The following is an 11517-nucleotide window of genomic DNA, read 5'->3' as shown; positions in this document are numbered from 1 at the left end:
AAGGCATGCATGGCATCAGAAAACGTCAAAAGTACCACGTTGCTGAGATGCTCGTGGGGCCGGCCCCTGACATGCAGCCCGTTGCATAAGGGTCAGGTAGCTTGAGGAACAAACGCAACGCGGGCGTACAGCAGCATTGACGTTTATTGGCGGATTGCTGAATCCCACCAGACAATCATGTTTACGCTGCTCACAGGACCTCGGATTTGTTGCCGTTTGATTGGCTCTATGCCGCGCTCTACTGTACTGTATCCATATGTAAGGTGCCGACTGCCATCGGTCGGGCATCGAGTTAGGGAAGTGCCGCCACTTCAACCTTCCTAATAGATTGATTGATACCCAAGTTTCAGGCAGGGAAGTGGCGCCCTCCACAAATAAGATGTCATGAACTGGTTGTCGAAGCAGGCTGCTCCTCCCCCGGCAAGGCTTAAGCAATGCCAAACGATTTGGTCATGGGAGAGACGCAGTCATATGTCTCAGGAGGGTGCAGCGATTCCTTTGTACTTGTAGAATTTGTCTTTTGCACGTGCTGTCAATCTCCTTTGCTAAAAGGAGAAATCACCGACTAAGGTAGTATGGATATGTACTCCGTACCTCCTAATGAACAAGGAAGCGGTGTCGCCACGAAACTCCTCATTTATAGATTCAAGGGCGCCTGCGCGCCTGCTACTTTACCTTTTTAGGCTAGGGCAGACCCACCTCGTTGGGATCGGGCGGCCCCCCCTTCTCCATCTTTCAACCCCTCCCTCTTTTCTCATCTCATCCCTCGCTCCAATCTTGAAGATATCGCCGAGTTGATGCTGCGCGTTATAAGCATTGCGTACATACCCAACTATAGGCGGTTATTTTTGGTGTATTCCGCCTACCTACCGACCCAAGATGGGGACGGTTGATGTTTGCATTTTTAGGGGGTATGGCAAGGACTTTGGACCCGTGGCGCCCGACTGCCGACTACGGACTTAGCCACCTAGGGGGATACGCACTGTATCTACGGAGTACTGAGGGCAAGCGACGGGGTGCGCTAGCTGTGCTTGCCCTCGGGCTTTCTTTCGGTATCGGCACACCATTGCCGATCTGCAAAACACATCAATGACACCAGACGGCAAGTGGACTAAACTGGCGCCATCAACGTGCCGTACTGCTAGGTACCTCATGTACCGTACCATGCCAGGTGCCAGGTGCCAGGTGCCAGGTACCTCTACCTGTTGCGCGGAGTAAGGCAGGCACTGCCTGTCTGACACCAGCGCCTGCCATTTGACGCAACTCGAACACGGAGTACTCCGTACGCTTTTGGTTTTTGGTGACCAACTTTTAGGTTACCTAAGGTAAGGTAGGTAGGTAGGTACCTAGTTGTGAGAGACGGTCTCTTGCCAGGCCGTTGCCCTTCATGCTGGTCGTTGCACGTCTGACCATCTGACCATCTGACCCACGTGCGGTAACTCTTGGGCAACACGTTCGCGCCATCCCACCATCCGATATGACCGTTTGTTCTACTGGTTTGCTCCATATATTAGAATGAGTATTGTTTTCGCATTTCTTGCGTTTCCTATCTTGAGCACTTCATCTACTGGCCAAGGCCAACGCATGCCTCCTTGAGAAGACGAGAAGACGTTGTCTGCTCGCTCTCAGTCACACTGCCAAACACGCGCTTTCGAGGCATCTTTCCAGACACGACTACAACCGACTGCAAGACAGGAATCTGAAGTGAGGGAGGCGAATTTAAACCAGCAGGCAGGGCCAAACAAAAACCAACAAAAACTAACAAAAGCCAACAAAAACCAACAAAAACCATCTCGGCACCGTCATGGCGAAATCAAAAAGCCCCCGTGTCGTACGATTCCTCTCTGATTTCACCCTTGGATTCTCCGATGGTCTTACCGTCCCTTTTGCTCTGACCGCAGGACTGAGCTCTTTGGGTCAGGCCGACACCGTCATCTACGCGGGTCTTGCTGAATTATGTGCTGGAAGCATCAGCATGGGTGTCGGCGGCTATCTCTCGGCCCTGGACGAGGTTCTGAGCTCAGCTGCGCATACTGGCGACCGAGGAAGCAATGTCGGCGATGAAGAAGAAATGAGGGGCATGTTGCGCGATGGAAGCACGAGGACCTCGGCTAGTATTGCCAGCGACGGCGTAGACGAGAAGGAGCAGGAGCAGGAGCAGCAATCACAGGAAGACCTCATTCGAACCCATCTCGATCCCCTGGCTCTGCCAAATACCACGGTGCTGGAAATTCTTGCCGCTCTTCGAAACCGCCCCGATGGCGTCGGACGTGCTGCTGACCGCCTCAAACAGCACAATGATGCCTCCAGGAATCCATCTTTTGATCGACTTGAACTCTGGCCGGTCGCCTCGGGCCTTTCCATCTCGCTGGGGTACGTCGTTGGCGGCATCATCCCCCTCTCTCCGTACCTCTTCTCATCAACGGTGGGAAAAGGCCTGCAATGGAGCATCGGGCTTTGTTTATTAGCTCTTTTTCTGTTTGGGTCCGGAAAGAGCTGGGTGCTCCGCGGCCAAGAGAGAGGCTTGAGAAGGAGTCTATGTGAGGGTTTGCAAATGCTGATATTGGGGGGTCTCGCAGCTGGAGCTGCTGTGCTGTGCGTAAACATTGTCGGTGCCGGCTCTCGACCGGATTTGCTTGGTTGATACCGCCTGCAAGGCTGAACCGGAACCGGAACCGGAACCGGAACCTCTCATCTTTTTATTTTGATTGGCGTCAAGGCATTCATGGCTGGGCGGTTTGATTTCTTATGGGCAAGCATAGCAATAATAGTATTCATTAGGGCATTGAGTGGAATATGCCCATGACCAAACCGAAGAGAACCAAGCGGGAACCAGTTGCTCTGGCATGCGACAAAGTGTGATATTCCATCAGCCCACTCTTCATACTGATCGAGGACCACTGACAACAAAACTTATCGGTATGCTGATCCAGGCAATGCGAAATTTCCATTTAAATTTAATCGAAAGTAACCTTTTAGCTGCTGCGTTTCTACCAACTATAACTGACTTGACACCAGCAGTTTGCAAGGAAGCGATGCGAATTCATCATGGTGGGTCTGCGGAGTGGCTTGAAGACAGTGTCGAAAGAAGGTAAGGTAACATGAAGGTATCTACTCCGTACTCCGTAATGCCCCCGTGCTGATTTGCTGGCACGCCGCCGCAAAAACAAAGATCCGAACCAACGCCTCGTGGGTTCCCACCATCAACTTCACTTTAAGCTTGCCGTCCCGAATCTCCGACGGGCAGTGCAGTGCAGCCTTCGGGTCAAGGACGGAACACCAACATCGCGACGACTTCCCCTTGCCCAAGCCGTTGACCCTGAGCGATAGGCTCTCCAGGGGGAGCTTTAGTCATCGGCTCTTGAATCGCCATCTTCTCCCCTTCCACTCCAATGGCTTCCTCCCTCCCCAGACTGGCTGGCCGAGGTGCCCGGCAATTCCGCCTGCGGCCGACGACGACACACATCGCCACACGATCCTTTTCATCGACACGCCTTCGAAAGTACGCCGACCCCGAGCCCATGGGCACCAGGCTGATCCCCGTCGACCAGGACTTTGCGCACCCTAGCGATCCCTACGGCACCTCCAAGGTTGAACCCGGCGCCATCAAAAAGTCGCGCGATAACTCGGTCGAGGACCGCAAGGTTCGGCACTACACGGTTAACTTTGGGCCCCAGCATCCTGCTGCTCACGGCGTGCTTCGACTTATCCTCGAACTCAACGGCGAAGAAATCATTCGTGCCGACCCTCATGTTGGCCTGCTTCACAGAGGGACGGAAAAGCTGATCGAGTACAAATCGTACCTTCAAGCTCTCCCGTACTTTGATCGGCTCGACTACGTTTCCATGATGACCAACGAGCAATGCTTTTCCCTCGCAGTTGAGAAGCTACTCAACATTGAAATCCCCGACCGCGCCAAGTATATCCGAACATTATTTGGAGAAATCACCCGGGTTTTGAATCATCTCATGTCTGTCTTGTCCCACGCCATGGACGTTGGTGCTTTGACACCTTTCTTGTGGGGTTTTGAGGAACGAGAAAAACTCATGGTACGTGCTTTCCTGGGAAGACAGTCACCTTTATCCACTCTTCCTTCCCAAACCACCCCGGAGCGGAGTTGAGCAGTTGAAACGAGACTTGTCCCGTCGTCTAACCACGTGCGTTTTGAAATTCCCGGCATCAGGAGTTTTACGAGCGTGTATCTGGTGCACGTCTTCATGCTGCCTACGTTCGCCCTGGCGGTGTTCACCAGGATATCCCCGCGGGGTTGCTGGATGATATCTATCAGTGGGCGACTCAGTTTGGTGACCGCATTGACGAGACGGAAGAAATGCTTACCGACAACCGCATCTGGATCGAACGATTGAGAGGAGTCGGCGTCGTTTCTGCAGCAGAAGCCCTGAACCTTTCATTTACTGGTGTGATGCTGCGAGGTTCCGGTGTACCTTGGGATATCCGCAAGAGCCAGCCCTACGATGCCTACGACAAGGTGGAGTTTGATGTTCCTGTAGGCACCAACGGTGACTGCTACGACCGCTACCTTTGCCGCATGGAGGAGTTCCGTCAGTCTCTGCGCATCATCCACCAGTGCCTGAACCAGATGCCTGCCGGCCCGGTGCGCGTTGAGGACTACAAGATTTCCCCGCCTCCTCGTACTGCCATGAAGGAGAACATGGAGGCTCTGATTCACCACTTCCTCTTGTACACCAAAGGCTACGCCGTTCCCCCTGGCGAGACCTACTCCGTCATAGAGGCTCCCAAGGGTGAGATGGGTGTTTACGTTGTCAGCGACGGCACCGAGCGTCCCTACAGATGCCATATCCGCGCTCCTGGTTTCGCGCACCTGGGAGGCTTTGATCACGTATCCAAGGGCCACTTGCTGGCTGATGCTGTCGCTGTGATTGGTACCATGGACCTGGTGTTTGGTAAGTTTGCCCTTCTACAATCATACTGCCAGCAATTTTCCCCGCTAACAAGAAGCTTCAGGCGAAGTCGATAGGTAGCCGGCTGGCTTGGGGGAGATTGGTGTTTCAGAATGAGGGGAGAGAAAAAAAAGGAAAGGAATGAAAGACTAGTGAAATCTTCTTGTCTTCTTTTTGTCTGTAGTCGTAGCTTGCTTGGGAAAACGGTATATATTCCCATAGAAGTTTTTTAAGTTTTTTTTGCCTTTCGGCACCGTCGTCAGACCTCCTTGCCCGGGTGATGTTGACTGCTGATTTGGGGTTTCAGTCTAGTTGGGACAAGCCCTGGATATGCCATCGGCAAGCTTAACCTGACGTGGACGAGCAAAAGCATGTCAAAAAACCCACGAGTCGGCATAAGGCATAACGGTGGGACATTCCTAACAGGGTGAGTCGCGGCGCTTCCGCGACTTGTAAGCACTTAGCTTACGGCTTTTTCATACACAACCGCCGAGACCAAGCCGATTTATTGTACAGGCTTCTACTTCTATCCTTCCATTTTAATTACTGGCTGGGGCCCGAGGCCTGTTCCATAAGAAACCTCTTCAAGGGTGCCAGAGCATTGACAGCCCGCAGACCAACGGACCGCAGACCGACCAAGGGTCCATTTTCAACCGAGTACAGCATGTGCAGCTTGTCGCACACGCCAAGAATAACATTGTTGGCGGCGTATCTCTCGCTGTTGTAGCTTTCGAGGGACAGCTGCGTCCCCAGGTCCTGGCCGTGGGAGACGGCGAATTCAATGCTCCTGACCAGGCTCTGCACGTCCGCCTGCCCTTGGTTGAGCCCCTGTCCAGCTAGAGGATGTATAGTATGGGCTGCGTCGCCAACGAGGGCAACTCGCTCGCCGATGTAGGTGTCGGCGTGGCGAAGTTTCAATGGAAACGAGGCGATCGAGCCCTCTTGTACCCCGACGACGGTTTGCGGGACGGTTTGCAGGTCGACAGGGGCATGCTGAATCCTCCAGTCGTACTCCTCCTGCTGACCCTCTGCCAGGGTGTGCATATAGCCCAAGTCGACGCTGCTCAGCCGGAAGGCCGCATTGACGGTGGCGACGAAATCCCTCGGCGACAGCCGCTTCAGCAAGGCCGCGTTCTCCGGGGTCGTGGACCATACAAGGGTTGACAGGTCCCCAGGCAGCGGAAGCATGGCAACGGGGCCGGTGGGCAAGAAGCGCTGGTACGCGACCTTGCTGGACGGACCTCCCCAGCCCCGGCCTTCAATCCGGACCGTCGCGACGAGCCCGTGTCTGCCGTAGTCCCATCCTCGGCTCTCGATGCCGGCAAACGACCGGACCGGACTGTTGGCGCCATCCGCCCCCACGAGCAGTCGGGCAGCCAAGGAGCGGCCGTTCGACAGGCGAACAACAGGCCAGTCCCTGAGGTCCAGGCCATCGCCCTCTTCGCTCTCTTCTCCGAGATGAATGTTTTCCACTCTCGACTTGTCAAAGATATCGACGCCGCCCAGCTGAGCGATGCGACTCAGAAGGCCAGAAGTCAGGTTCAGGTTCTCCGTCATGTAGGCAATCGTCTTGCTTGGGCCCGAGCCTGCTGGCCAGTCGAATTCGATGCGTGCGCCCGTCACCCCGTCCCAGACTTGCATTTCGTGGAAGTCTTGAATGCGCTCGCGCTTCATGTGCGTCCACGCTCCGATGTCGTGGAGATATCGTGCTGATGTGGGTGTTAATGAGCTGCAGCGGTTGGAGAACTTGGTAGGCGGGAGAGAGAAGGCGGCCGCGGTAGACAGGTCTTGAGCTTCGACGAGGGCAACTCGAAGCCTGGAGGTGATGGGGTTGGCGCCTGTGATTCGCGTCCATCAGCCAAAGTCATGACGATGCAGCAAACAGACAGATAAGGGGAGAGGAGAAAGAAAGAGAGAGAGAGAGATGTTGCGGGCTTACGAAGGGCTGCCAAGAGGCTCAGGCCAGCCGGGCCGCCTCCAACGCAAACCACATCATAGATGTTGTCTCCGGAGCTCGAAAAGGGCCTTATCCAGTGGCTGGGAGCAGCGCGAATTCCACGCCCGCAACAAGATCGAGGTCGTTTCAGAAAGCGTGCTGCTGTTCCTGCCATTGTAGCTTCTAGCTTCTGGCAGGAATGCGCACCCCCATGGCTTGAGATGTCTGGGATGAGAACGACGGGACGACCAACGGCCGCAAGACGAAACGCCACGCGTGGCTTTCCATCCCCACGCACCAGCCACATGGGCCCGCTGTGCCAGAGTGCCTCGGCAGCTTACGTCAGCATCTGGGTTCGGTAGTCCGCCACCCTTATCTGTCCTGTTGCCACAGACAACGAAAAATTGTGCCAGACGGCTAGCCAAGCCAGCCAGCCGGTGGATCTTTGCCATCAAAACAATTCACAATATTGCTCAACACGGTCTACGTCGCCACAATACTATTTACAGGCAGGGCCTCTGCGGCAGCTTGCAACAGCGCTTTGACACGTACAGCGGGCAGTGGCCAGTGCCTGCCTCTGAAGAGTGGACGTCAGAGGCTCCATTTCCTGCGACCGCCTCGGCGACCTCATCATCTTGGCTGCACGTGCATCTTCCCCCCTCATAGTCGGCCGCAACTGGTTCTTGCAACTCGCCATCGTGCACGTCTCACTGCCTCCGGCCTGCTCCGCCGCGCGAGCCTGCGTGAGAACTTCTCATCCTCAACGACAACGGCAGACTGCTAAACGCCCGTCGCCATGTCTGACGCCTATGACTACCTCGAAGAGGGATTCGACCCCCATGGCGTGACCGTGCCTCGACTGCGGTCCATCCTGGTCGCGCACAATGTGGATTATCCTTCTACGGCTAAAAAGGGGCAACTGGTTGAGCTCGTCAACGAACATGTCCTGTCGCAAGCCCCGAAGCTTCGAGCGCAAAGGGCCAGGGCCAAGCGTTCGAGCCTTGGCTTCATCAACGTTGGCAGCGTGGACGATTCGAATGAGTGGCATGATGATGCCCCCACTCCTCGCTCCAGACAGTCGTCTTATCGCAGGTCCATGTCCCCCAGGAAAAGCTCCGCGCCAGTCAAGGCCGAGCCTGAAGAAGACCCGGAACCAAATGCTCTACGAAGCCCTCGCAAAAGGAGCTCCCGTTCTGCCAGTCGACAGCTCTCTCACGGCGGCGATGACCATGTTGGCCCTGGATCCGTTTCTTCTAGGTCGGCTCGTCGCGTGAGCAGGAGGACTGTGACGCCGCAAATCAAGGCCGAGTCGGAGCCCGAAGAAGATGGTTATCCCACCTACGCAAATCATCCCAGCGATTATTCCGATCTGCCACAAGGAGACGACGAACAACAGGAAACAGTTTTTACGGACGACAATCCTTTCCAAAGCGGGAGCTCGCCTCTCCCGGTGGCTACGCCAAGCTCTCGGCGACGAACTTTGGGCGAAGACGTCAAGAGCTCGCGATCTACCAGGAGGCAAACCAATGGTATTTTCGAAAAGCCCAAGAAATCAAGACACTCCGAAATGTCGTCTCAAAGGCTGCGGCATAGAACCCCAAACTCGGCCCTTGAACCAGGAGAAGAATTCACAGTCGACGAGCAGCTAGAGCTGGAGGATGCCGTACACAGCGGGGAGGTAGCTTTCACTCCGAGGAAACGTGGCAAGCCGGCTCGCCAAACAAGTCTGTTGACTCCGCTCTTCGTCCTTCTAATGGCACTCTTCGGTGCTTACGGCGCCTGGTATCGGCAAGAGAAGCTGGCCGTCGGATACTGTGGGTTGGGAAGAGCAGCTAAGCCACTTCTGCCGGACGAGGTTGCTGTTCCCGAGGCACTGGAACCTTTGATCGTACCGCAGTGCGAGCCGTGTCCTCAGAATGCGTATTGCTACGAGGGATTCGTTGCCAAATGTGGCTCGGGCTTCATCCGGAAGCCTCACCCCTTGTCGTTCGGTGGACTTGTTCCCCTCCCGCCTACGTGCGAGCCGGATAGCGAGAAAGAACGACGTGCACAAGCCGTGGCTGACAAGGCCATCGAGGAGCTGCGAGACCGGCGTGCCAAATACGAATGCGGTGTTCTGGTTGATGCCGCCGGTCACCAAGCGGACTCTCCTGCCGTTGCCGAGAAAGAGCTGAAGGAAGCTGTCGGCAAGAAAAGGAGCAAGAGGCTTAGTGACGAGGAGTTTGAAGACCTTTGGGACAAGGCGATTGGAAAAGTAACCACGAGAGAAGAAGTCGAGGTTGAAGTAGAAACCGCCAAGTGAGTAGCATGACTGCACAACTTTGCGTGAGACTTGACGCGACGCATTCCCGGTCTTTCCGGTGGTGGCCATGTCTTCCATGTACCAATACTCTTTCTGACACACTGACTAATCAGATTCGTTCTTGATCCAACAGATCGCCCGATTCCTCCAGTCTTCCAGTCAGAAAGCTTTCGTCAACCTCTCTCGCTCGACTTCCGTTCTCATGCGCCATCAAGAGATCTATCTGGCTTGGACTGGCAAGATATCGATTCGCAATTGGACTTTTGATGTGCCTTGCGCTCGGCAGCGTCTACATTCGTGCGCGGTACCGCCGCCACATCGCGACATCCGCGCAAGTGCCAGCGCTAGTCGACCTGGTGCTAGGTCGGTTGGCCAACCAAAAGGAGCTTGGCGAAGAGGGCCTTGACGAACCGTGGTTATTTCTGCCGAATCTGAGAGATGACGTCCTGCGGCATCTTCACTCGCTGTCTGAGCGGGAGAGAATCTGGCTGCGGGTCAAGGCTGTCGTGGAGCTGAACAGTAACGTCCGCGCAAGTCAGCGGGAAGGCCGGAGCGGAGAGGTTGGCCGTGCCTGGGAATGGATCGGGCCTACGCAAGGAGACGCTGCCAGGAGGCGACGTAGTGGCAAGGCTTCGTGGGTGACGGAGCCCAAGGAGGAGACGCCAGACGTGAGGGAGACGCCCGAGTCGAGAAAATGGGAAGAGTCGCGGCCAATTTATTAATGGGCAAACGCGGCACTGTGGACTATGCTGCGTAGGCAAGATTTAGTAATGTTAATAGACTGAGTTGCACCATCATGCGTGAATCTCTAACCCTCTCTGTTTGTGATTGAGGACATAGAAAAATACGCAATTTGCACTGGGCAGGTGGGCAACGCTACCAAAGTGTTTGAACAAGGTGTTAATGGCTTCAATCCATTGCCGATGAGATTCAGCAACAGATTCCCTTGAGAGCTTAAGCGGGATAGAGCAGTCACACACTTTAGAACACACGCAAGTTTGGATTTCAAGACTAGCGTCTCAGTTTGAATATGCTATTGAACAATCGTAATTATATCACAGAGTCTTTGTAACAAAGGAGATTGCTATTGTTGGTTTTGGTTTGTGATTTTGAAATTACAGCGGTTGCCGTCTATTGGGCTTTGGAAGAGACGATTTCTGTCGAGACGCATTAGGACAGGGAAAAATCATTTGGAGCACGGGTCGAGGTGAATGGGTGACGGATCTGTACAGGGTTCACACATACTCTCCACATCAGCAACGCTCTGCTGCAGAATCTGCTGCAAAACCTTGGGGTTCTGCAGCTCCTTCTGGACCTTGGCAATGATGGAAGCGGCGAGCTCCTTCTGTTGACGCTGCTTCACTTGGCCCTCGTACCGGACCCAGGAGTCGAGAACAGCCTTGGCTTCAGCGGCCAGGGCGGTTTGCTGCTCCAGCTCGTAGGCCTTAGCCTCCAGCTTGGCAGTTTCCTATGGATGATGAATGGTGTCAACGCTTGGGCGAACAAGTTGCTACCTGACCGGGAGGGCTGGGGAAAAAATCCTACCTTGGAGACCTCGAAGAGAGCCTTGGTGATGTCGACAACGCCAGTCATCTGCTTGACGTCGTTGATTCGTCCCTTCACAGCCTCGGTGTGGTCGGCACGGGCGCTGTACAAGATGTTCTTGATCTTCTGGTTCTGACTCTCGGCCCACTCCTTGTAGCCGGGACCGCCGTACTTGATGAGGCCACCCCAGACGGCCAACAGGCAGATGGCGACGACGGTCTCCTCGTTCATGACGTAGTACTCGTTGCTGATCGCATAGATGCTGAGACCGGCAGCGCTGCTAAGGAACGCCGTCTTGCTGAGAAGGCTGCTTCCTGGGAGAGAATCGATGATGCTCTGGGCCTTCTTCTTGGGCTCTTCGGCTGGGACATTGCTGGCGTGGCGAGCCGCCGCGACGGCGGACAGCGCCGGTAAGGCTCGACGAGGGAAAACGGGTCGGAGAAGAGGAGCGCCTATTCCACGTCGACGTCACCATCGCATCCCCTCAAGTTAGCATCGTGCCAATTGAGTCCAGCATGGGCGATTTGCGCCGCCAGAAGACGTACCAACAGCGCTTCGCGCCAAGCGGGAGGCCATCGTGATGTAGGTTTGCGATGGGGCTATATGGGCTTGACGTTGTTCGGAGAGCCGGGAGTGAGGTTGAGGTTTTATCGGTTGCTAGTTTCAAACGAGAGCAAATCACGTGGTCGTGAAGAGGAGAGATTGTAAGGGGATGGAATGGTAACAGTTTACCCGGCTTTTTTCCGCCTCCGAAGCTTGCCTTTCTAGCAGGAAAAGAAAAAAACGGCCAATACCCTGCAAGCCACTACACT

At 55.0% G+C, this 11517-nt stretch overlaps 5 protein-coding genes across 5 annotated transcripts; 3 read left to right on the top strand and 2 right to left on the bottom strand.

The window, feature by feature from the left end:
• Positions 1–1804: 1804 nt before the first annotated feature.
• On the top strand, positions 1805–2644 carry UV8b_02058 (uncharacterized protein; the record flags this gene model as incomplete). Its single annotated transcript, XM_043139556.1, has 1 exon — positions 1805–2644. The coding sequence occupies one exon, from the start codon at positions 1805–1807 to the stop codon at positions 2642–2644; it is 840 nt and encodes a 279-aa protein (XP_042995490.1).
• A 748-nt stretch (positions 2645–3392) lies between these two features.
• Positions 3393–5003, top strand: UV8b_02057 (uncharacterized protein; the record flags this gene model as incomplete). Its single annotated transcript, XM_043139555.1, has 3 exons — positions 3393–4049; positions 4184–4925; positions 4987–5003. The coding sequence occupies 3 exons, from the start codon at positions 3393–3395 to the stop codon at positions 5001–5003; spliced, it is 1416 nt and encodes a 471-aa protein (XP_042995489.1).
• A 462-nt stretch (positions 5004–5465) lies between these two features.
• Positions 5466–7033, bottom strand: UV8b_02056 (uncharacterized protein; the record flags this gene model as incomplete). Its single annotated transcript, XM_043139554.1, has 2 exons — positions 5466–6760; positions 6862–7033. 2 exons carry the CDS (start codon positions 7031–7033, stop codon positions 5466–5468), a joined length of 1467 nt encoding a protein of 488 aa, XP_042995488.1.
• A 621-nt stretch (positions 7034–7654) lies between these two features.
• On the top strand, positions 7655–9882 carry UV8b_02055 (uncharacterized protein; the record flags this gene model as incomplete). The annotated part of the gene is made up of 2 exons (XM_043139553.1): positions 7655–9156; positions 9294–9882. The coding sequence occupies 2 exons, from the start codon at positions 7655–7657 to the stop codon at positions 9880–9882; spliced, it is 2091 nt and encodes a 696-aa protein (XP_042995487.1).
• A 409-nt stretch (positions 9883–10291) lies between these two features.
• Positions 10292–11281, bottom strand: UV8b_02054 (uncharacterized protein; the record flags this gene model as incomplete). The annotated part of the gene is made up of 4 exons (XM_043139552.1): positions 10292–10317; positions 10406–10628; positions 10706–11157; positions 11251–11281. The coding sequence occupies 4 exons, from the start codon at positions 11279–11281 to the stop codon at positions 10292–10294; spliced, it is 732 nt and encodes a 243-aa protein (XP_042995486.1).
• Positions 11282–11517: the final 236 nt, after the last annotated feature.

The sequence above is a fragment of the Ustilaginoidea virens genome, chromosome 2 (genome assembly GCF_000687475.1).
Source record: "Ustilaginoidea virens chromosome 2, complete sequence".
NCBI lineage: Eukaryota > Fungi > Ascomycota > Sordariomycetes > Hypocreales > Clavicipitaceae > Ustilaginoidea > Ustilaginoidea virens.
Note: the sequence above shows the minus strand (reverse complement) of the source record. Positions and strands in the feature narration are given on the sequence as shown.